This window comes from Fusarium flagelliforme (assembly GCF_020744385.1).
Source record: "Fusarium flagelliforme strain FIESC 12 MPI-CAGE-AA-0113 chromosome Unknown B0J16scaffold_5, whole genome shotgun sequence".
Lineage (NCBI taxonomy): Eukaryota > Fungi > Ascomycota > Sordariomycetes > Hypocreales > Nectriaceae > Fusarium > Fusarium flagelliforme.
The window spans coordinates 3,601,957-3,624,072 of record NW_025763507.1 but is presented as its reverse complement, the minus strand read 5'-3'; the positions used below and the strand labels follow the sequence as shown (position 1 = coordinate 3,624,072).

At 47.5% G+C, this 22,116-nt stretch overlaps 9 protein-coding genes and 1 non-coding gene across 10 annotated transcripts; 7 read left to right on the top strand and 3 right to left on the bottom strand.

Moving 5' to 3' along the window:
- Positions 1–82: 82 nt before the first annotated feature.
- On the top strand, positions 83–188 carry B0J16DRAFT_t210. Its single transcript has one exon. It is a non-coding gene; the product is annotated as a tRNA-Met (tRNA).
- Positions 189–709: 521 nt separating this feature from the next.
- B0J16DRAFT_164943 (uncharacterized protein) lies at positions 710–2,231 on the top strand. The gene has a single exon (XM_046122293.1). It carries the CDS (start codon positions 1,172–1,174, stop codon positions 1,892–1,894), a length of 723 nt encoding a protein of 240 aa, XP_045981954.1. The 5' UTR covers positions 710–1,171; the 3' UTR covers positions 1,895–2,231.
- Positions 2,232–2,568: 337 nt separating this feature from the next.
- On the bottom strand, positions 2,569–5,370 carry B0J16DRAFT_386589 (uncharacterized protein; the record flags this gene model as incomplete). Its single annotated transcript, XM_046131583.1, has 2 exons — positions 2,569–2,785; positions 3,416–5,370. 2 exons carry the CDS (start codon positions 5,368–5,370, stop codon positions 2,569–2,571), a joined length of 2,172 nt encoding a protein of 723 aa, XP_045981953.1.
- A 457-nt stretch (positions 5,371–5,827) lies between these two features.
- B0J16DRAFT_164935 (major facilitator superfamily domain-containing protein) lies at positions 5,828–7,985 on the top strand. Its single transcript, XM_046122292.1, has 2 exons — positions 5,828–6,400; positions 6,455–7,985. The coding sequence occupies exons 1-2, from the start codon at positions 6,260–6,262 to the stop codon at positions 7,886–7,888; spliced, it is 1,575 nt and encodes a 524-aa protein (XP_045981952.1). The 5' UTR covers positions 5,828–6,259; the 3' UTR covers positions 7,889–7,985.
- A 215-nt stretch (positions 7,986–8,200) lies between these two features.
- Positions 8,201–9,730, top strand: B0J16DRAFT_345905 (uncharacterized protein). The gene has a single exon (XM_046128342.1). It carries the CDS (start codon positions 8,362–8,364, stop codon positions 9,601–9,603), a length of 1,242 nt encoding a protein of 413 aa, XP_045981951.1. The 5' UTR covers positions 8,201–8,361; the 3' UTR covers positions 9,604–9,730.
- A 139-nt stretch (positions 9,731–9,869) lies between these two features.
- Positions 9,870–13,784, top strand: B0J16DRAFT_373955 (uncharacterized protein). The gene is made up of 6 exons (XM_046130568.1): positions 9,870–10,417; positions 10,473–10,821; positions 10,875–11,620; positions 11,686–11,870; positions 11,945–13,426; positions 13,477–13,784. Exons 1-6 carry the CDS (start codon positions 9,984–9,986, stop codon positions 13,614–13,616), a joined length of 3,336 nt encoding a protein of 1,111 aa, XP_045981950.1. The 5' UTR covers positions 9,870–9,983; the 3' UTR covers positions 13,617–13,784.
- A 764-nt stretch (positions 13,785–14,548) lies between these two features.
- Positions 14,549–15,701, top strand: B0J16DRAFT_401939 (uncharacterized protein; the record flags this gene model as incomplete). Its single annotated transcript, XM_046132608.1, has 1 exon — positions 14,549–15,701. One exon carries the CDS (start codon positions 14,549–14,551, stop codon positions 15,602–15,604), a length of 1,056 nt encoding a protein of 351 aa, XP_045981949.1. The 3' UTR covers positions 15,605–15,701.
- Positions 15,702–16,226: 525 nt separating this feature from the next.
- Positions 16,227–17,391, bottom strand: B0J16DRAFT_401937 (uncharacterized protein; the record flags this gene model as incomplete). Its single annotated transcript, XM_046132607.1, has 1 exon — positions 16,227–17,391. Exon 1 carries the CDS (start codon positions 17,328–17,330, stop codon positions 16,227–16,229), a length of 1,104 nt encoding a protein of 367 aa, XP_045981948.1. The 5' UTR covers positions 17,331–17,391.
- A 1,239-nt stretch (positions 17,392–18,630) lies between these two features.
- Positions 18,631–19,332, bottom strand: B0J16DRAFT_373953 (uncharacterized protein; the record flags this gene model as incomplete). The annotated part of the gene is made up of 1 exon (XM_046130567.1): positions 18,631–19,332. One exon carries the CDS (start codon positions 19,330–19,332, stop codon positions 18,727–18,729), a length of 606 nt encoding a protein of 201 aa, XP_045981947.1. The 3' UTR covers positions 18,631–18,726.
- A 476-nt stretch (positions 19,333–19,808) lies between these two features.
- B0J16DRAFT_164900 (uncharacterized protein) lies at positions 19,809–20,747 on the top strand. Its single transcript, XM_046122291.1, has 2 exons — positions 19,809–19,866; positions 19,922–20,747. Exon 2 carries the CDS (start codon positions 20,021–20,023, stop codon positions 20,699–20,701), a length of 681 nt encoding a protein of 226 aa, XP_045981946.1. The 5' UTR covers positions 19,809–19,866; positions 19,922–20,020; the 3' UTR covers positions 20,702–20,747.
- Positions 20,748–22,116: the final 1,369 nt, after the last annotated feature.

Below are 22,116 nucleotides of genomic sequence, written 5' to 3'. Positions count from 1 at the left end.
GGCAGTAGGCAATCTATCCTTCTTGTGTTGCAAATTGAAGCTTGCTCGCCACCAAGAAATCGGATGAATTTCATTCACCAATGTCGGTGTGGCTCAGTTGGTTAGAGCGTTGGTCTCATAGTAATCCTGTGATTTGGCCCTAGGTCAGAGTAATCCAAAGGTCGAGAGTTCGAGCCTCTCCACCGACATTTACTTTTGGCGATTTGCCATACATGCATGTTAATTGGCTCAGTCAGCATGACGTGTCTTCTCTTTTTGCCCAGAACCCTTTTGAGTGGCTTGCTGGAGCCAGAGTGCTTGCGAGTGGTGCTGGAGCTTGGATCGTGGTACTGTTGGATTGTTGAAGATAGAGATCTCCCTTCCCTACAGCAATCGCATTTGCATATCTTGGCAATAAGAACTCCCTTGCACAGAACTTGTCCACCGTGAATGATTTGCCGGACGTTTCATCTTTCAGTACGTTGTAACTCAAATCATACCGGCACTTTGATACAAAATCCACTCCTGCAGTACAACCTACCATGATGCTGTCCCAGTCTCCTTGGTTTGTATCCATCGGCTATCAACCTTTGAAATGTTCGCTCGATCTAGCGTCTTGCGTGCCACTCTGAGATGAGACGGGCCGACCGATCTCGCCCCGGGTCTCACTGCAGTTAACGTCATGCTGTGATGTCGGATGCCTCAAGTAGGGCAGTATGCCGGTAGATCTACCAGCAAGTAATGATTCAACTAAATTTCTTATTCGTGTTGCTATGCTCTATGTCTCACAGCATAACATTTCGCTTAGGTCCAAACCAGTGGCCTAAAATGCGTTTTCCTTTCAACATGTGCAACCTTGAGGAACGCGAAGAAAGTGCCTCAAGCCTTGGTTAGTGCAATCAAATGACTAGCAGGGAGCCGTTGCAATATTCGTTTATCACAATGCAGATCAGTATATGCACATGTCAACAAGTAATCGGCATCGTTTACTTCGTAACCTGCTGAAACATGCAGCTTGAAATGCGCCTTCAGCAATGCGGTGCGCAAGTCCTCTCCTTCCTCTTGTCTCGTGTATAAATGGGAATGGAACTTCCATCTTTGTCCAAGGACAATCTTTTCTACACAAAGTCAAGTTTCCAAGACGAGAGGCCCGCATACTCCATCTAAGTACCATTCCTCTATCGTCACTATCATGAACGAAAACCCAGCACCTTCTTTTGCAGACAGAATTGTCATTGACGGCAATGAGCTTAAGAGTACACCAAGAAACCTAAAGGACGTTGCAGACGGCACCGTACTCGTCGGCCAGCTGCGTGAGGTTTTCCAAAATGAAACGAAGGACTCTATGATCGTTGATATCGAGTTGCTTTCCGTTGAATGGGTCTTCCAGTTCAGCGTCGAGAACGACAGTAAAGGCGAACGCACCCAGCAGATGGAAACCGAGGTCGGAATGACTGTCACTTCAGGTAGAGAGGTTGCGGATTCCGTCTCAGCCAGCGCCGGCTTCAGCGGCTTTGGATTCACCGCCGAGGTAAACGCCTCGACTCAGACCAAAACGTTCACCTCACTCGAGACATCGAAGAAGATGAGGGTCACCGACACATACAATGTTCCTCCTGAGTCATCTATCTTTGTCTACAAAAGACAATACAAATTTCGATGCAGAAGTTGGTTGTACTGTGCACAGCACGACGCGTGGGTCGAGGTCGATGGCAAAAAGGTCCAAGCCTATTTCGCCCACGAAATCATTGCCAACCAGGAGCTGATAAGCCCGGCTGAACTGACTAATCACGGCCGCATTACGAACACTCCCCCTTCAGGTCTTGTTCGACCTGCGAGAGGACATAAGATGAGTCCGCGTGAGCAGCTTTGGTACATCATGGGGCTCAAAATGGTATATCCATGGATACCTTAATCTAGATATCTAAAGTAACCCAAAGGAAAAGCCATAGGACTTGACTTTGGATTGTATAGCGTCAAGGATGGGCACAAGAACAAGTTATCGAGGAATGGGAGTGGCCAGGCGGCTTGAGGCAAGGTGGGGTTTTTCGCCATGTTGAGGTTTTCCCCAGATGAAGAACTGGATTCAGTCGCCTAGAACCCTCCTCCTATCAGGAATGTGAAAGATGGGAATTAACAAATATATTAGGCCGGACAGGAGCCCTTGTGTAACTCAGCTAGCTATGCAATTAATGGATCATTGGATGGGAAATCTGCAATACTAAACATTGTGATACCGTCAGTACTTGAACTAGTTGGACGAGCCATCCGTTGTTCATCACCTTATTACTAAGGCGTTATAGGCGACCCATGTCCCCTTGATGATCTCTGCACGGTAGTTCTCCCCTAAAACATGCCACTACCGCAGCGATAGAAGTGAAAGTGAGTTTTATAGTATTGTATTCAAGCCAGCAAACAATGGTATCTATAGCGCCGAGTCTCTGTCTCCTCGCTATTCCGACCAATAAAACCATCCAATCAATTATTTCACCCCATCAGTCATTAACATTAACATCCCAAACTCCAACAATATCTATATCATCCAAAACCGAAGCTTTTCTCCATCTCTAGCCTTGAATGTCAAGTCTCTCAGTTCTTCTCATAAGAGGTTCGTGCACTCGATGAGGTCGAGTAGACAGTCTTGGTAGCAGCAGCTCGAGGAGTAAGCGCTGCTGGTTGAGGGTAGTAGGTGGTGACTGCTGCGTTGACAGATCGGTGGTGCTCCTTGGCGTGCTGGACGATGGCGGACCAGATCTTCTGAGCGTTGTTCTTGGTGGACTCCATTGTGATTTTGAAGTAGAGTTTACTGAAGTGGTTGTTTGTGTAAGTGGTAGTAGAAGCGTAATGCTTAAGTAATGAAGATGTGATTCTTGTTTTTTGTGATTGAAAGCTTTGTAGCTGTCTTGATGTGATTGTGTTGAATTGCTTGATGATAAAATTTATTTCTCAACGACGTCCTCATCCTTTATATACAAATTCCAATGCATCCAGAATCTAGTCACTGACGCCCATTATACGCCCATTGCAAAATTGTCAGAGTCACACTCAGCCCTACACTTGACAAGTTAATTACCATTATTCATCCCAGCCGTATACAATTTCCCTTTTGGGTGTGCTTAGACGAGCGACAGCTGACCAATTAGTCTGTGACTCGATTGGTGGCTTGACACAAGGGCGCGCATGCAGGGGAGTTTGACATGTTGGGTTTATAATCCACCCGATGTCGGTGAGAATTTTTGTCAGCAGGGGGTATGTGATTGGTTCTCTTGAGCGCCCTTTTTAAAGTCAGTGACTGGTTTTATTGGATGGGCGTATTGTGATATTATTAGATGCGTATGACACAATTTGGCATATCACTGTGGTGATGTTCTTTCTTGTCTTCATACACCATCAATTAATGTCTGAGCTGGCCTCACACTTGAGACCGTCAGCTTACTCGATCTCTACAAAGTCCATACTCCAACCTCTCTTCCCCTTTGAATAAATCTCAACACAAAAGCTTTCCCCCCTCTCCCCCTGCTTATCCTCCTCATCCTCCTCATCCACCATCCTCGTTTTAATAACAGTCCAACCCGCCCTGGATCCTTGCCCTTTGTACTCTCTGTCTAAATACGCAATTAATTTCTGCACGCGCTCTATATCCCATATTCCTTCTCTAGTGTCAGGACGAGATCCTATCCATTGCCTGATCCAGCTGGCCGTGGTCTCGTCGGCCATGTGATATGCATCCAGCATCGCCGGAAGCATTCCGTGGCCGTAGTTGTTGACGCTGACGCAGAGCGTGAAGGGCAGGCCCAGGGTTAGACGGCAGATCTTGCGGATTGTGGATGATGATGCTTCGGGGGTTATTCGGGGACTTTTGTACATCATGTCTACTCGGAGTGCTATGACGAGATAGTGTGCGTAGTTTGTTGCTGCTCTGACAGGCTCGTGTGATGTCAATATCGTCAGTGGTTTGATATCATGTCCCTCATCATTCTCGAAATCAGGAACCTCTTCCGGTGGGAGACTTTCTCGCCATTCTTCAAGTTCTATCCTCAACTTATCGACCCGCTCATCCCAGCTTGCATCAGTCCTCAGATTCGCCCTCCACTCGTCTTCCAAAGCATTGATGCGTGGACTTATGTAAAGCAGTCTATCGTAAGGTAGTGTCGAAGCAGCAAGGAGCTCAATCAAGGTGTTTGAGACCTCTGGTGAGATTGCCTGTTTTTGTATCGAATGGGTGCGCTCATAGATTACCAATAAAGCAGCTATTCTCGAAAAAGCACGAACGAGAGATTCGCCAATGTTTGTGGCTCGCACGAGATCCAAATGCGTTGAGAGGAAGTCAACGGCTGCACGACCGTGGACACACCATAATCTCATCTGTCCACGTTTTAGTTCGAAGTGGGCGAGAATCAGAACTGTGCTGAGCCAAGAAACTGCGTTTTCTCTTTTTCTAGGGTTGTTTGCATTGCCTGGGGTGTTGATGTCTTCTACCTCAATCTTGCCGATGTCACCGAGTGCTACGACGAAGTGTTCCAGAGCATGGATGGATGCCTGGTTGCGAAGATGAGCATGCGCGTCTGACTTTGAGATTTTCAGTGCGGAAAGTGCTAGTGCAGCATGATAGAAGGACCCGTTAAGGTATTCTGCATCAAGTATGTCGTTGAGATACAAGACTGATAGAACACCGTAAGGTCCCGTGTCGCGGAGGTGATGATAGTACAGCATATCTTCCGGAAACTTCATGCTCTCGAAAAGACCTCGGGGTATCATAGGAGACACCTTGATGCCAAAGAACTTGTCCGTACTAGTCGCCTCTGGTATACCGTCCTGATGCAAAATCTGAGGAGACGAGAAGGTTGGGTCAGAAAAGCCCAAAGGCGTATGGGAGATTGGTCCGGGAGTAATCGCCGGCGATGCCATATACGGTGAGGGTCCATGATAGGCGCTTGTGGGTGTATTGGCAGTTGTGTTATCCAGGATAGCACTGTCTAGGATTCCTGTTCCCCAAGTAGGCGAAGTTTCTGATACCGGAGCATGAAGTATGTTATGAGGTTGGGTGACATGGTAGAGTGGATGTTGAGTCTCGATAGCATCGCTCTCTAAGTCTGGCGGAGGGGCGATGTATTCTTGAACAGAACTTTCATCTTCCGGTACGTTGAAGCTATCGTCGACATCATCGTTCTGTTCTTCCAAGTCGACTGTTGATTCTGAGTCGCCCAGTCTCTGACCTGATCGCGTCCGTCGTGGTGAGTCACTATTGAATAGCTTGTTTTGGTCCTTGAAGATGATTCTAGGCGCGTACCCGCCACATGGTATGCTCAGCTTAATACACTGCAAATCCTCCAGGTCAGTGCTCGCGCTCAGATAGTTCTGGTCGGTCTCAATTGTCACGCCGACGCACATTGTTGCACTCAGGCTTCTTCTCATCACACTTTAATCGCCGAGCTCGGCACGTGGAACAACCGTTGCGATTGCGGGTCTTGACATTCCGTCTTCTCACGACGCGATCGGGCATTGCGTCGCGTTGTCGATGATTGTTTTTCGCATGGAAACAGCGAAAATGAGCGATGATGTGGATTTGTCAGAGATGTCGTATAGAATTACCCTTTTGAGAGGGGTTGAACGAGCGGGGAAGTTCGATCGCATCATGATGGATTGCTTGGGGTAGGGCGCACACTAGACCGGATTGGGTAATCTTGTCTTTGGTGATGTGTAGGGTACAATTGACGAGTTGACGAGCAAGTATTGAGGTCATACCGGTGAACGGTTTACCCTTGAACTGGTACTGTATGACTGGTCGTGAAGCGAGTCTCATGTCTATCAAGGTCTAGCCACTTGAATTAGGGCTTAGGGACAGCCTAATATTGACATGCACCCTTAAGAGGTAGAGTGACCTGCTCATTTCATGCAATGTCGTATCAGAGTTACAATTGCCCGTTCCATAGAACCGAGATAAGAAATCATGAAGCAAGTTATTAATCACACCAAGGTCGTGAGACGTCAGAATAACCTTCTCGAACCTTTAATCCATTAGCATTGGGAACACTGCACCCGCATACATGACGCCTGTTCCCCACAATGACCCGTCGCTTGGTGATGCTTAAAACGGAAAATATGAACGACAAGGGAAAAAAAAGGAAAAGAGCTATTTTCCCGTTTAATATCCAGTCCCCCTGCTCGAGACTTCACTATTCATTTGTGAGGTCCCAATTGTTATAATTGCGACTGAAAACGTCTTTCCAGCAGTCAATTACTTGTTGACCAGATCATTTATCTGGCATTCTTTGACAGTATGGAGAACGTCAAACCTGTCGCAGAACCTCCAGGGGTGCTAGTGGACGAAAAAGATACTTCGGTCAATTCCAGCGAGGCCAGCAAGACTATCATCACTTTTGAAAAGGATGACCCAGAGAATCCCTACAATTGGTCCAAGGCAAGGCAATCCCCCAATGACGTGAGCAAAAGGCCATGTACTGACATTCCTCAGAACAAGAAGCTGTTCGTTCTGTTCACCGCAACAATGACTCTCTTCAACGGCACCCTTGCATCATCACTGCCCGCCAACGTAACAGCACCCATGAGTGCAGCCTACGGTGTGGACAACACCCAAGGCAACCCCGAACTAGCCCTTCCAATCTCCCTCTTCCTCGTCGGCTATCTCTTCGGCCCATTAGTCTTCGGACCCCTCTCCGAGTTGGAGGGCAGAAGATACGTTGTCCAAACTGCCTTTGCAGGATATACCATCTTCACGCTAGCCTGTGCCCTGGCCCCCAACTGGGCTTCCATGCTTGTATTTCGATTCATGGCCGGCACCTTCGCCAGTGCGCCTACCGCTATTGGAGGTGGTATGATGGCGGATATTTATGCGGATTTGACTACGCGAGGAAGAGCTCTGACGTGCTTTTATTCCGTCAGTGTTTGCGGTCCCCTTATTGCTCCTACGATAGCGGGTTATGTATCGGAAGTATCATGGAGATGGGCGTTCTGGGTTGGATTGATTGTTGCTGGTGTGACTATTCCACCACTGGCATTTTTGCCAGAGACTTTTGGTCCTACAATCCTTGCACGACGAGCCAAGAAGATTCGAAAAGATGTCAAGACATCGGGAAATGGCAATGCCGAAACTTATGCTGCCATTGAACTCGAAGCAAAAGGCTGGAGGAATCTGATGAGCGTCGTCCTAGTTCGTCCGATTCAAATGCTTTTCACAGAACTCATCGTCGCCGCATCAAGTCTCTACATCGCCCTGGCATACAGTATCTATTACATGTTCTTCCAAACATACCCCATCGTCTTCAAAGGTATTTATGGAATGTCTACCAAGATCAGTGGTTTCATGTACTTCCCCATCGCAGCCGGCGTCTTCCTTGGAATGGCGATCTTTCTACTTTGGGATGCGTACTACACGAAATGCAAGAAGGCTGGTCGACCTTGGGCTCAAAAGACTGAGTTTAGCAGACTTCCTTTGGCATGCATTGGTGGTCCTCTGTTGGTCATTTCCATGTTTTGGCTCGGTTGGACAGCGCGGCCGAGTATTTCATGGATATCACCCATGATGGCAGGCGTTCCTTTCGGAGCGGCTCAGATTCTCATCAGTATGTCCTTGACAAACTACTTGGGCGACTGCTACGGCGTTTACTCCGCATCAGCCATGGCCATCGGTTCATGTCTACGAAATCTTGCAGCAGCAGGGCTTTGTCTTGCTGCCGCGCCGATGTATACTGCACTGAGTGTCGGATGGGCCTCGACTCTACTTGGAATTGTGAGCGTGTTCATGTGCGCGATTCCGTTTGTGTTTATCAGATATGGAGAGTATATCAGGGAGAAAAGTGTGTTTTACCAAAAGTTGAAGAAGGATGAGGCGATATCTAGAGGGGATTTGGAGAGTGATGGAGATGAGGCAGAACGAAACTCACGATAGACATAAATCTATGGTGGCATATATAAAGAGCAACACGATAACTTCTCACAAGCAGGAATAATATAATCAATTAGACTCCCCAATAAGATCAAGTCCACACTGTTGCTGTTACTTCGTTCAATCCCGGGCCTAGCGCCGAGGTGTCCTTGAGCATGGGTACCCCTGCCAAGGAATCGCACTCAGCCTCCTCTCACTGGCCAGTCAGCCCAGTATAGCCCGTTTTACTATTCTTAGTCGCACAACGAACGAGCCTCTCATTGCAGGTCCCGTTGAAGGATCTCATTCCTTGTATAAGGAATAAGCACTAACCCTCAGAATTTGAATATTTTGATCCCCTTAACTCTGGGCGCGTCGCATTTCTTTTCTGTAGGGCTGACTTCCTGTTTTCTTTTCATCCTCGAAAATGCCTTGTTGCTTTGTTTAGAACGAACTCCCAGCTCAGCAATTGATTGCAGTGCGATCTGACAGACGAGATGCCGATCTTTGTCGGACCTCTGACGTATCAGAGTCAGAATGTCTCTATTTCGGATTGGATCGGCGTCCTGACTCTATGTCTTGCTCCTCTTGTCGCTCACGTTCTTATCGGAGCACCTTCACCGGCGTACCTCTCACTCAGTCGTCCGCCATGGCACGAGAGACTCTGTCACTATAATCCGACTTCTATTCTGTGGCGATACGCCATGGTCGCTGATCGTCGACTCAGAGCGAAAAATTGGGACAGGATTGATTTGGCTGCTACGAATGCTCTGTTCTGGACGGATGAAGGATGGGACGGAACCGAAGAAATTATTCAATACAGCCGCCCGCGCTGTGTCCAGCTTCCAGACGACGATAGAGTGACTCTACTCTCCCGCGACGCCTTCAAAACTCTCATTATCACGGTTCAAGGGATCCAGGCTATCATTTTATTGCTGAGCAGTCAAATCGACCCTGGCTCACCAGGGTTTACCATCTTCATGGGCGTCGACATCATTTTCTTCCCAGTGGCCCTTTTTGGTCTGCTACGGCTTTGTAGTTGCGTCTGGCTCACCGACGAGTTTTCTTTCGCTTCAATGGAGGACGTTCCTTTGGGCACACCACAAATGATCGAGTGCAGCACCGCTACATTTGAACTCCTGTCAACCAATCCCACACTATCCGGTCCGCAACGGTTTCGCAACCCTTCGTTCTGGGGTAGTAGAGTATTCCGATTTACTTACCTACTGGCTTTGCTCGGGCTGCTCATCCTCGGCTTGTCATTCATTGTGACAATCCGCGGCTCGATATTTTACACCTTCACTGTCTTCACCGCTTTGCTCTTCTATATATTCCTCCTCGGCATGACGGCCCTCATATCAATATGGTATCTTGGCATCAAAGGGTCGAAGTCAACCGTCATTCCATGCATATCATCCTTCTGGTACAAATTTTACACAGGGCTTCTGTTCGGCTTCGGAATCGCACTTATCGTAATTGCGTGTATTGAGACGCGCAAAACCCCATGCGGAAAATTCACGAGTGGCGTCGGATGGCAGGCAGATGCCATGGCGTGCATGGGCAATGCATTTGACAAGATGGAAACAAGGCAGATGGTCGATGGACCATACAACGGAACGGCTTATTATGGGTTTATGCACGCGAAGAACTCTAGTTACGTGCAGGCTAGTTATATCGACGAGAGCCAAAATAGGTTCAACTTCACCAAGATGTGCTTTAGTAGCATGTATGGAGTCTGAGATGGATGGCAGGAGTTTTAATAGAGTTGGAACAAAACATAGCCTCTATTTGGCAAAGGTCTACCTAGTTACAACTACAATTACAAATACAATCATAAGGACCAATCGCAGTTCTTCTTTTTAGACCGGTTTGACAAGTTACAACTGTCGTCATCTGTAACCCATTTCAACTGTATAGCCACAGCCTCGTTTCTGTCTCATGCATGTCGGTCCAATAATATGAGTTGAATAAGCGCAATCCTGACCAACACACCTTGCGCAATGCCTGGCAACTTCGCTGACGCAGAGCCTGATTTTACCCCGCGCGAGCAATTTCTACTCCATCCTCCTCCAGCTTTACCACTTGGACTTTTCAACTACCTATTCACCATCCAGCCATCATGTCGGATCCACTCTCTGTGGCGGGCACGGCTGTTGGCATCACATCACTTGGTATACAAGTATGCCAAGGCCTCATTAAATACCTGAGAGCGATGAGAGGTAGAAAAGAAGAGATTGCGGAAGGTGTCGTCGAGGTCGATCGGGTGGTGTCATTGCTTTACAGTCTAAATAATTTACTCCCTAGAGTCGGTTCCACAAATGAAACGGTCCAGCTTCGAGACTGCCTTAAGAGCTGCGATGTGGAACTCAAAAGAGTCCAAACTCTTCTGGTTGAGCTCAATGGCGTCCAACAGTCAAGCAATGCGATGCAGCGAGCAGCGAATACCATGCGATCTGTCACGTATCCATTTCAGCAAGAGAAGTTAGCTGCGCTTCGACAATCTCTACGATCTGTTCTTGATGATCTGACCCTGATCATTTCAATCGTATCACTGTGACAATCAACCGGGGTGTCATCGATAGCGGTTTTTTAACTAACAATATTCTAGTGCCTGTGACGCAACGATCCAAGACACAATCAACACCATGTCGCAAGATCTCAAAACCTATACATCAGCCCAGGCTAGTGGTATATCGGATTTGCAAAGTCAGGTGCACTGCCATTCAGTCCAACTTCGATCTTTGCAATCCACCATCTCTGGTACGCTCGACGACATTACTGAGCAGCTTCATCGGACACAGTTGTCTATCCAGGATTTCGATGAAAGAGTGGATGGAAAATTAACGATCATTGAGTCTGGCACACAGTCAATCGAAGCCAGCAGCCAAGTTACCGTCGCCAGATTGGAGGAGATTACCAAAGCCTTAGCATCGCAGTCAAGATTGATGCAGAATATGGTACGATGCCGCTGAAACCTCTGATATATGGTCATACTAACTCTTGCACAAAGAGCGTGCAGATCACGGGCATTCAAAGCCTGCCAAATACTGACTTCGCAACGGCTGAGCAAAACGCGGGCCTTCAAGAAGAATTCAACAAGGCTTTGTATAAGCGGTCCACCAATACGAGGCTATGGCGAAGCTGCCGTTGCGCCTCTAGTATCCCCAAGTCTAAAACCTTTTTCAGTTTCTGGAATATGAAGTTCGAGTTCGAACACCAAGAACATCACCTCCCATCTTGCAAGTTGTGGGGGACGAAAAAAGGCATGAAAAGAACTGCCAAAGCAACTTTCCCTCTGAAGCTAGCTTGGCTGTCTGCTCGGACCACACTTGCTTGTTTTCAATATGCCACAGGCACTAGTCAGCCAAGCCTTTCGATAAGATGCACGAATATTGTTCCGAAAAGCAATAGTCCGGTTTACGAACTATGTCACACCTTTGTAAGGGACATGCACCTTACACACAGTGTGAACGAGTTGATTCGCAGCATCGAATTGTTGGAACGAGAAATCTTAACGCTATACACCTGTGGCCGGGCCTCACCAGGGGACATAGATGAACATGGCAACACACACGCCGAAGTAAAGTTCCGAGAAGCTGAGACCATGCAGATAACTGACTGCTTTCAGATAGTATTTGATGCGGCTAATATTTATTGGACAACAGGATTCATTCTCCGAAATAACGCACTTACCCACGCGTTTCTAAACTGCATGCGAATATTACTACAAGCCTATAATAGTGATAAGGATCATTTGTAAGTCAAGTATTGAAGAACTGTGGCTCTTAAGTGATCAGTTAACTCACCGTGTCTTCTAATAGCTCATTTTCTAAAAAGCTCGCCACTTTCCCATCAGACCCTGACCCGTTCCAACAAGACACCATTAATACGAAATACCTTCTATCTTTCATGTCTCAAGAGGCTTGTTTTAGCTTCTCGGAATCAGTTGTTATTGAGATCTCTGAACTTAAGCCGTCGGATTCACTCAAAGCGGTGATACAAGATAGTCAGTCGCCCCGCGGTGTTTTGGTCATCCAGATGAGGCACCTTCGTTTGTACTGACTTCTGCTGAAACTGTAGCATCGGAGATTTCCGACATAGTAAAGGCTATTCTTTCAAGGAGCATCGAAGATCTTGAATTATGTGTTACACAAAATCCCGAGTCCGTGGTTGAAAGCATCCACGATATGAACGTCCTTTACCTATCTGCCACATGGCCAGAAGGCTTAAGGTACCTACTCACGACTGACGCAGTCACTTTCATTGACGATATTGTCGAGATTGGAATATTTGAGAGAAGAACGCCTATATCGAGGGTTATAGATCTCGGCCGGGCTGAATCGGTTGATATACTACTGGGGGCGGGATGCTGCCTTGTTTCGGGATCTTCGAGGTCTTCAGACATCTCCTCAGACCAGGTGGCCATGACTATAGCTGCTCACCTTTCTGAAAGAAGAGTCCGGCTTCTGAGATTCGTACAGCACCAGCTTGGGCTCTTTTTAGACAAAACATCAGTGGCCTTTGCCGACTCTGCGGCAGCCGAAATCTGCGCTGCTTTAGATTCAGCCGGGGTAATGATACACCCAAGCCTACGGGTCGAGTCAGATTACCGATCAATCTATTCTCAAGGTCTCATTACTTTGGATGTGTTCAATTGTTTCTGGGAAAAAGGGTTCCATCACTTCAAAAGCCATAACCTCATCGGTTTCACACCTATCATTGCTAACCAATTTCGTCTGGATTTGATGATAGGATCGGCAAACATGGAGGAATTGGTAGAACCAATGAAATGGCTCGTCAAGAAGGGCTTCATGCAGGAGAAGGCTAGAGACCCGCTGAACTTGGGCCTGAATGCAAATGCTACAGGCTACCACTATCTCGGAGCCTTGCTTGCTGAATGTGTAGGTTGGGAAAGTCGCTGGCTTGGCTTTTTTGACCAAAAATGCCGAGCCTTGAATGACCTGCTAGCGAGGCAGGGCCAAGAAGATGACTGCATGTGCTGGTGTAACGCCGACAATCACGGATGTTCTCCGTCCAAGCTTTTTCTGATCACTTATGTCCATCTAACTCCAGCAAGTGAGCTCGTAACAAAATACTACCAACATGTGGTCCTACACCACGAGTTGTTTGATCCCGTGTCCCTGGGCGATACAATCTCCCATTGGATCAAAAGGACTCTACGCCTTCTCACGTTCGAGGCCCTGGAGATGACTCACACATGTTGCTCTTTTGATCAGATTTACGAACACGATCCTTCTGGTCTTGTCCCAGAGGGGATGTTGCAGGACAAAGGGATCTTTTCCCACGATCCTGATAGCGTGTCAAGAATTCGTTCTTTGACAGAAGAACAGTCAAAAGCTGCACTTCTCGAGGAACTGATCGGAGAGTTCACAGAAAAGCTATCCCGTCTCACTGCAGGTGCGCGAAAGTTCGAGTTATTTATTTTTACCCATTGGCGTCGACGTATATCGCAACTATATGCCCCAGACCCCAACGCTGTGGAGGATCTCCTGCAGCACCAGACATTCCGAGGACTCGGACTCTCTCATCCTGTAAGAACACGTGAGTATTCTACCGGACGAAGAATTGAAGACATTATTAATAACTGTCAGGTGTATTGCCGGAGACGCTGCAACGTTTACTGGGTAATGATTTCCTCTTGAACGAACATCTGGACGAGCCGACCTCATTGGAAGAGCGTGCATCTGAAATGACAGAATACGAGGTGCCCTTTTGTGGATGGTGTAACTAGGACGATAAATTGCTCACATAAGGAAGAATAAGAAAACGTATGCGCATATAACAAGCCAGGGTGGCTAGAAACGGAGAAGTTGACTTCTGGTTCAGAATTATTAAGAGCGGATAGAATTAGCGATTGACATTGACAACCTGGCTCACGCTTAATAATACGATCAATACCAAGACCTAGTGTTACATACAGAACATACCATTTCTTACGTAGTTCATCTAATCGCGGGTGGTCGAGGTCCCACAAACTTAATCCGGAAGCGACTATCTAGTTTCGTCATAGTGAGCCACGTTATGTAACAAATTGCCTTCAACGAAGGTAAAATAGGAATTTCCTCTACACTCAGTAATCTTGCCCTTATCTTCCCTTGGCTCAACCAACTCACCACCAAAGAGTGAGTCGGACAATTAATAAATACCTCACCATCATCCGAATCTCATAATATCAACATCGTATTCCCAAGCGTCACATTCCAGTCCCTTGACGATCCAAACCTAAAACATCCACCCAAGCCACTCCCACAAACGTACCTACATCCGAAAGGTCGCCCGTTCAACACGAATTAAACTTTTCTCGCTTAACGGAAGAGGCAAAACAGTTGCCGCATTTAGTATCCGTAAGAGCAGGCAGGCTATTTTTGGGTCGCTGTGTGGGGGTTTGTTGAGGACGTAGTCTACTTCTAGAATTCACTTTACACGATGTGGTGACGGCCAAGGACCTAGAGTGTGATAAACTGCATTTGATTTTATACTGGAGACTGGTGATATCATAGTAAACTCGATCGGAGAAGAGGTTGGCGTGGGAAATAATGGGTCGTGAAATCTTCGATTGAAGATAAATAACTGAGACATCGTGTTCAGTTTGTCTCAGCATCATCAATCCAGCTTGTACAACCTGTCAAGACCTTTACCCTTTGACCAACATTTCAGCTCATCATGAACAAGATCCTTCTCGCTCTGGCTCTGGCCTCTGTTGTCACGGCGGCTCCTCTTAGCGACTACGAGAAATGTCAAAAGACCTACAGCGCTTGCGTCGAGGACAAAGTCTCCGACGTGATCTGCAAGTGTGATCTTGCATACTGCATCGGCGAAGTCAACGCTCGCACCGAAGAGTTCTGCTCTTCAGCGACCGCCTCTCTCGCGTACCCTTCTTCCACCAAGATCCCCGGTGGCTGCAACCCAGCTCATCCTGGATCATGCCCTCCTTCTTACTTCAGCAGGAACGGTAGTGTTCCTATCACGACTATCACTCTTGTTCCTGGTGGCTGCAACCCTAAGCATCCTGGATCTTGCCCTACTGGTCACTCTACCAAGACACACAAGCCGCCTGTCAAGACCCTGACTTCTGTGCATCATGTTCCTGGACCTTGTGAGAAGGGCAAATGCCACCCAGCCCCCTCTTCTAAGCCACACTCTGCCAAGTCCAAGACACACCTCCCTCCTACCAAGACTCCCATCCCTCATGTCCCTGGTGGCTGCAGCCCTGCTCACCCTAAGTTATGCGCTCCCGCCCATCCCCCTCATCCTATTCCCACCGGCAGCGCCTCCCACCATGCCCCCGCCCCCACTGGTGATGGACACAAGGGCTCCGATGACACCACCTACTCCGACCCCACACCCATCAAGGGCAAGACTTGGACCATCAAGAACCTCACTCGCTACTGCGATGCAGATGAAGAGGGCTGCGACTACAACTTCGCTATCGAGGCTGATGGCGAGACCGAGCAGTGCACTATCATTCGTAATCCTGGCTCTGATTCTGCTACCGAGAGCTGGACTAACGAGCCTTGCAATGACAAGTCTAACTTGACCGTGTCGTGGGGATATGTAACCGAGCCTGGCCCTGCTTTCGCTGTCGTTACTGTCGTCAAGGGCAAGATCCTTGCTTGGTTTGGTGTCGCGGATATTAATGGACAGAAGGATACTCCTTCAAGCCCCTTCGGGTCTGGAGACTATGGAAACCTTGGACCTGAGCAGGTCTACACTTACTAAATCAGTATGGGCCTCTGATGCACAGGATATACTAAAAGTCACACGGAATTAGGCAATCACGATAAAGGAACAAGGGTGGATATTAATGGTAGCATAGATTGATAGATTATACATCCTACAATAGAATACAACATCAAGAATTGATCTCGTTCATGCTATTTATACGGAAAGTGATGTTGTTTGGCAATCGGAAGAGGGGTATAAAGTATGTCTTTGTGTGATGAAAACTGGGGGGTATGAACGTGCAGCCTTGACTCTTAGCAAGGCCCCCGATTGATAATAATGTATATGTTGGTCGTTTGTGCGTCTGTAAGGTGACAGTATCTCAAAGCCCTGGACTAATGCGCCCTGAGAACGTTATGTCTTAAAAATGTTTGTATGGACAGGCGATGATTGGTTGTCCAGCTGATTGACGTGTAAGTTCCAGATGGAATCGTGATAACTCAGATGAAAAAGTTTGTTGAGGAAAACCTTAGCTTCAAAGAAGGTTAGTACTTCTGAAGGCAAGAATCGACGGGGAGAAAGTGTGTGGGTCGATGTAGAGAAGAGGCGAAGGACAGCTGGGTGTATGGTAGTCAGCCATCCTCTCTAGCCAAAAGCCATATGGTCCGAATACTGCCGATTAAATATCGATGAGTGTTCCCATAGTGCAGTGTGTCTCGACGGCGGGACGGCAGTTTGGCTGACTCTTGGTAGTCGAACGTTCAATGTCGAAGAAGGGTTCGTCGCAACCCTCAACAGTGAGTGCGTACATCTGGCGAATCATCTCTTCTTGCTCGGATGTCGCCTCGTTGATAGAAGTGGCCTCTGTGTCGTCCGAAACTGACTCATCCATCTTGTTCGTGGCTTGAGCCGCCTTCTGCTCGAACAACCACTTCAAGTGTTTTGCCGCCTCCTCATTGTCTTCGGCTTGTATCTCGAGGGCTTCGCGAGCCCAAGGTTCCGCGTCGATCAAGTCGAAAAGGTATTCGCGCGCGGTTCTCTCCGATGGCGTACCCATGCCCAGGGTTTCCTCATGACGTCGCTCGATCTCCGCTAGCTCCTCCTCTGTGCATTGATGAGGAGCGTAGGGATCGAATGTTTCGTACTCCACGAAAGGCTTGATGGCCTCGACTGGCTCATTATCTCTCAGCCAAAGCCCGTGGTTCTCATTATGGCGCTTGACCAATTCACCGTAGGCCTTCACGGAATCCTCGTCGTATATTAGCGGGTTAGGGTTGCCATAGCGCCAAAAGTGGTCGATCTCCTTCTTGAGCGCCTCTCTACCAAGAGTCAGCTCGACAAAGCCCTTCAACTGCTTCACAGGCGTTTCAGCCAGCATCTGCATCGCGTAGGTGGTGAATTCCTTCCTCACAATAGTGAGGGCACCTTGCTTCTTGATCCAGTCTTGTTCGAAAGCATAAGGATCGTTGGGGAACTTGTCCAGGTCATACACTGGCTCGAGTCGACGTGCCAAATCTAGCTCCTTCGCCTTAAGACATCGTGAATTGGGGATACCCTTGATCCCAGCTTTAATCTGGGACTGGAAATGGTCGTACACCCGCTGAAGCATTCGCGCCTCCAAGTGGATTTCTCTGATGATCTCGTCGTCGGTCAACAGCATCTTCGGAACCATGAGTCCTATCACAGATTCATAGACGTCATGGTTTGGATTTCGGAATGGAATGTATTCTGTCACATCCAAATACCTGACCCGGAAATTGTAGGCTCGGGAAGTCTTAGCCATTCTGCCAAGGTTTGGGGAAGGCTTGGGGAATCGGACACCCACGTTTGCGGTTGATTTGGTGTTAGGACGTAGGTGTGAACTTTGGTTAAGTAGAAGATAGAATCGGGCGACGAAGGATGAATGAGGCAAGTAAGGAGTTGAATATGACTGTCTTGGTACGTTTCGGACCCAGGCGGATAGAATGGGATTAACGGTGGGTTGAAGTAATCGATGGTTGAGTAGACTTGAGACAATGAACTTGGTAAGCAAGTGCTGATGAAGTGAAAGCGGTTCGTGTGATCAAAAGTGTTGTTTTATTAAGTACGCATTGCGGGCATCTTTATCACCAGATGTGTCACTAGCAGACCCCGAGTAGCAGAAGTGAAAGTGGTCGAGGCAAGTGTAAAGAAAAAGTAGTGAAGGCAAGTGATGAAAAGTCAAGTAATAGAATTCGCGGCTCAAGTATTCGAACAGCAGTGGGACATGAACAGATGGGTTGAAAGAAGAACAAAAGGAAAGGATGGTCGAGGAGGGAGGGGGACTTTATAGGCACTGCCATGCAAACTTACTCAGTGATTGGACTCGAAGAACTTGCTGCGCATTATTCTCATAGCATGCTTCAACGTTTACGACAGTGCCAGATTTTTTATTTGTGATCAAGCCTTCCGTAAGTTTTGGCCTGCTCCCCTTTCATGACTCTGAGTGGTTGAAAGGATAAAGTCAAGGAGATTTCTTGAACCTTGCATATTCTTTTACCAATGTAAAATCTGACCGCATCGCGTGATAGAAACTTAATATGCTTACGGTTTATAATTTGTGTCCGCGCATTAAGCAAGGCAGTACCTCACGGACTTGGACAAGGGATTGAACAGGACGTCGGAACAAGTTGAAACAAATTCGGACATCTTGTGAAAAGCCGCAGTGTTCATACGAGAGCTGGGCATCATCTTCTTACTGCTATTTCGGCTTTACTTTTTGTTCACGACTCTTTTATGTTCCAACTGGCCTCAGGCACGTTATCGCTGTCCATCTCGCAAAGATGTTCCTCGCTAGAAAGTCTTCCGAAACTCTGACAAGATGAGTCACAGCCATACTTATTCTACGCATTTCCAGAATCTCCGGTTGATGCCTGCTAAGATAGTTCCCAAAAGGATATGCCGTCACGGGACATGAGAAACTTGAGAACAATGTAGTTAAATCAAATTTCAGTTTTTTCAAAGGTCAGTTTTCAAGTCGTACCGTTTAAATCAGCCAACGAACACACACAGGTATGAATCTAATATCAAAGAAGGTTCAAGCCCAAGGGATTCGACAGAACTATGTGCAGTCAATTCAAGATAGAAAGCAGACTTCTTTTCTCCTATTGAGCCTTATCCCAATATCCCCATGAGAACCGATCAAGGTTACAGACTTCTAACTAGTGAAAAATCATCTGACTAGCCACGTCAAATCTCGAACGCGAACCCCGTCTAACACAATGCTCCCTAATCTCAAGCTTCAACATCTCATGCTTAATAGCCACATACTCCGACAGCACAGCGTGAAACTCTCCCTGGTTGATATAAAAGGCTCTCAGTAGCTGCTTCACCTGGTACAACTCCGCCGAAAGTCGAACCCTCTCTTCCTGCGTGCTCGTGCAGTCCTGTATAAAATCGGTGAGGCTCTGGGGTGGGTGGAAGGAAAAGCAGCAGCACTGCCACTGGTGGAAATGAACGTCTTCATGGTGAGGTTCATTACAATGGTGGTTGTGGGGATGTTGGTATGGAGGGGGTGCGTTGGCGTGGCCTGGGTCCGAAGATTCGGACTCGGATTCGGAATCGGAATCAGACGTGCTGGGTGTGCGAACAAGTTGAGTGCTGGATTCCTCGGAGACTGAGGGAACCTGGACGTTATTGCTTTGGTCGCTCATGATGGTTGACTCTCCAGAGACTGAGGCAGCCTGGGTGTTGTTGTCGTGGTCGCTCATAACGGTTGATTCCTCAGAGCTGGAGGTAGCTTGGATTCTGCTGTTGTGTTCGCTCATTGTGGTTGCGAAGGAGCTTGGCTGTGAACTAGGTGTCGATACGGTGGCGGATATATAGGTTATTGGTTTGTAAAATTCCTCAGAAGTATGCGGCAAGACCCGGGTTTTATAGCTTTGTGTGATGCTTCTGTTTGTAGTGTCACGAGCAGACCAGAGCATCCTCACTCTCAGTGCATCACGGTAATTGGGAGACAGATGCCGATTTAAATACCAGCTGCAACTATGATGAGGTGTTTCCAGCATGATTCCGGGTTAGGTACAAGCCCCCGTCACGTTCGTGAGCAACAGTAGCTATAGCCGTGACGCTGCACCGAAATCAGCTGGCACGGCTTCACAGACCTACTGACAGTTGGTGAATCAAGGCCGTACATTCGTGCCGCATCACCTACTGAATTTCGCCCTGTTTCTTATTTATAGACTCGGCTCCTGCTCCCAACTTTCTTGAGAGCCCAAACCTCAGCACATTCCACTACACTCTTGGTTGTTTTCACAATCAACATTTGACAACAGAACAACCGCAACAACTATATCCTGGTCAGTCTCCATGAGCTGGACATCTAGCACGGTGACAATAACATTGATTGCATAGGATCGTCAAGATATATAACTTCACGTTCCCACACTATTATACAGTTATCGCCTAACTGGATCATCCTCTTCTACGCACCAACCACTGTTGCTTCTCAGAATGATTCCATCTACCATCCTCCTCCTCGGCGTGGCCAGCATCGCTGCCGCAGGTGAGCCCGGGAACAACACCAGGATTCTGGACCCCAGCGAGACTAGCCTGGCTTCTAACCCCTGGGCAACAGAGAGCTCGTCGTCTACCGCGACCGACACTGACATCGACACAACCGCACTCTATCTTCCGTCCGAATTCACAGAATACACTTTCGAAATTCCCACTTCCACCGAAGAGACCTCTGCCGAAGAGACTTCCACCGCGGAATCCATGACCGACCCTAGGGATAAAGTAACCTTAACTCTAGACCTTCCAGTTTGGCCTACGTCTTCACACAGTATCTTCACAACAATCACTCTCCACGAGCCGCTGTCGCCTACCCTCGCAGCCGCAAATGCGAAGAAAGAGTGGGAACCGCTCGACCCTTTCTCATGCCCCTCCCTCAACGGAGAGTGTTTCGGAACCATCAAAATTCGATGCGACTACTCGGTATCGGGAGACCAGAAGTTTGTCGGAAAGCCCTACAGTATCGCCCAGTGCCTCGATAAATGTTCTGCGGATAAGAAGTGCAAGTTCTTTACCCTGACGCCTAACAAGAGCTGTTATACTTCCTTTAGTGGTCATGTTGTTGCGCAGGGGAAAACCAAGGGTTATGTGGCTGGGTTCAAGGGCACTTGCAAGAATTGAGATCGTTTTTTTTTCTCTTTCTTTTTTTCCCCTCTTTGGTTCTCATTGACTTTTTCTTCTTGCAAGGGGCCACTTACGATTGGGCACGCTGAGATAAGCAGGAAGGATCGTAATTATATTTTACTGTAAAAGACCACAATGATGTTACTGCAGATGCGTTCACTCAAGGGTTAGTTTCCAAATGAGATTATAGACAATAGATTGAGGTTTAAAACAAATAATGTCTGCTCTTGTGGATGACAGCTTGATATTACCAGAACGCGTCAGACATCTGTTCAAATCCGAGAGTTGACTCCAGGCTCTGGAAAGTCCATTTTCGCAAATGTCGCGAAAGCGACCACAAGCTTTAGCCACCGAAACTACAGACTTCTCAAGAATAAAAAGCAATCTTGCTCGCCTACTGTCAATGACGTATTCCATATTTTACAAAAGAAAACATCGACTGCTGGGAGTTCTCTCCAAATCTTTGGCTGTAAGAATTTCTACCCTGGACACATTTTCAACAAATTCTGTTCTCCGCTATCGGCTATCAATATCGCAGAAACACCACTAGTTTCATGGCAATTAGAGAAACATGCGATCGGAAGAGCAAATTGCCGTTCTCTCATATGCACGATCAAGCTGAAGGATCTCTCGCTCGACCTTCTCGATCTGATTTAGCTGCAGATGTAAGATCAGCTGAAATCTCTTCACATGATCGATTTACCAGGCAGCTGTGTAACGTGTCAAAAAATTGGCGTTTTAAAGTTGCTTTTTTCCCAAGCCACAAGGAGACAGTTAATTCCGGAAGTCTCACCACATATCCGGACGCGTTCCCAAAGAAAAAAGTAAAAGGTGGCTTGGCGAAAACTTGGTACGTCATATTTCAGATATCGTTTTATCGTAATTCGTAATTGTCGCAGGCTAACCTGTGGCATTCGACAGGTCGTATGGTAAAACTTGGTAAGACACGTGGGCTTCTCAGAGGGTTACTTCGCGTCCATCCACCGCCTTTCACTCCGGGTTGCTGGTTAAAGTGCAGGCATAGAAACGATAACTAGTGATGTTACCGTGGTATCAGGAGACAACATGACAACCTGGTAAAGCTTCCTGTTGTTATCTCTTGGATTGACTCACTTTGTTAGCGTGGTCAAACGATCCAACGCGCTAAGAAAAGAGACAAAACTCAGGCCCCCTGTTCCTATGGAGTATTCCCATGTTCCCCTATTCGTCAGTACACGAATCGTGTTTCACAAGTTTCCTCACCTGAAAGCTGAGGATGGGGACTCCGTTCGTCCGCATGAAAAAACAAAGAAACAAAAATTACCCAGTGGAATGGATGAGCATGTTTCAACAAGAGTAGAGATGTTACACTGAACATGCCGTCGGAACCGTTTTTCCTGAGAGTCCAAGGTTGAAGCTGGTTTTCTTGTGGG

Excerpts from the sequence above, each read along its gene's own strand:
- B0J16DRAFT_164935 (XM_046122292.1), top strand. The coding sequence starts at position 6,260 with ATGGAGAACGTCAAACCTGTCGCAGAACCTCCAGGGGTGCTAGTGGAC. Across the intron at positions 6,401-6,454 it reads ATCCCTACAATTGGTCCAAG|AACAAGAAGCTGTTCGTTCT; the intron begins GCAAGGCAATCC and ends GACATTCCTCAG.
- B0J16DRAFT_164900 (XM_046122291.1), top strand. The coding sequence starts at position 20,021 with ATGATTCCATCTACCATCCTCCTCCTCGGCGTGGCCAGCATCGCTGCC.
- B0J16DRAFT_164943 (XM_046122293.1), top strand. The coding sequence starts at position 1,172 with ATGAACGAAAACCCAGCACCTTCTTTTGCAGACAGAATTGTCATTGAC.
- B0J16DRAFT_345905 (XM_046128342.1), top strand. The coding sequence starts at position 8,362 with ATGCCGATCTTTGTCGGACCTCTGACGTATCAGAGTCAGAATGTCTCT.
- B0J16DRAFT_373955 (XM_046130568.1), top strand. The coding sequence starts at position 9,984 with ATGTCGGATCCACTCTCTGTGGCGGGCACGGCTGTTGGCATCACATCA. Across the intron at positions 11,621-11,685 it reads AATAGTGATAAGGATCATTT|CTCATTTTCTAAAAAGCTCG; the intron begins GTAAGTCAAGTA and ends GTCTTCTAATAG. Across the intron at positions 11,871-11,944 it reads CAAAGCGGTGATACAAGATA|CATCGGAGATTTCCGACATA; the intron begins GTCAGTCGCCCC and ends CTGAAACTGTAG.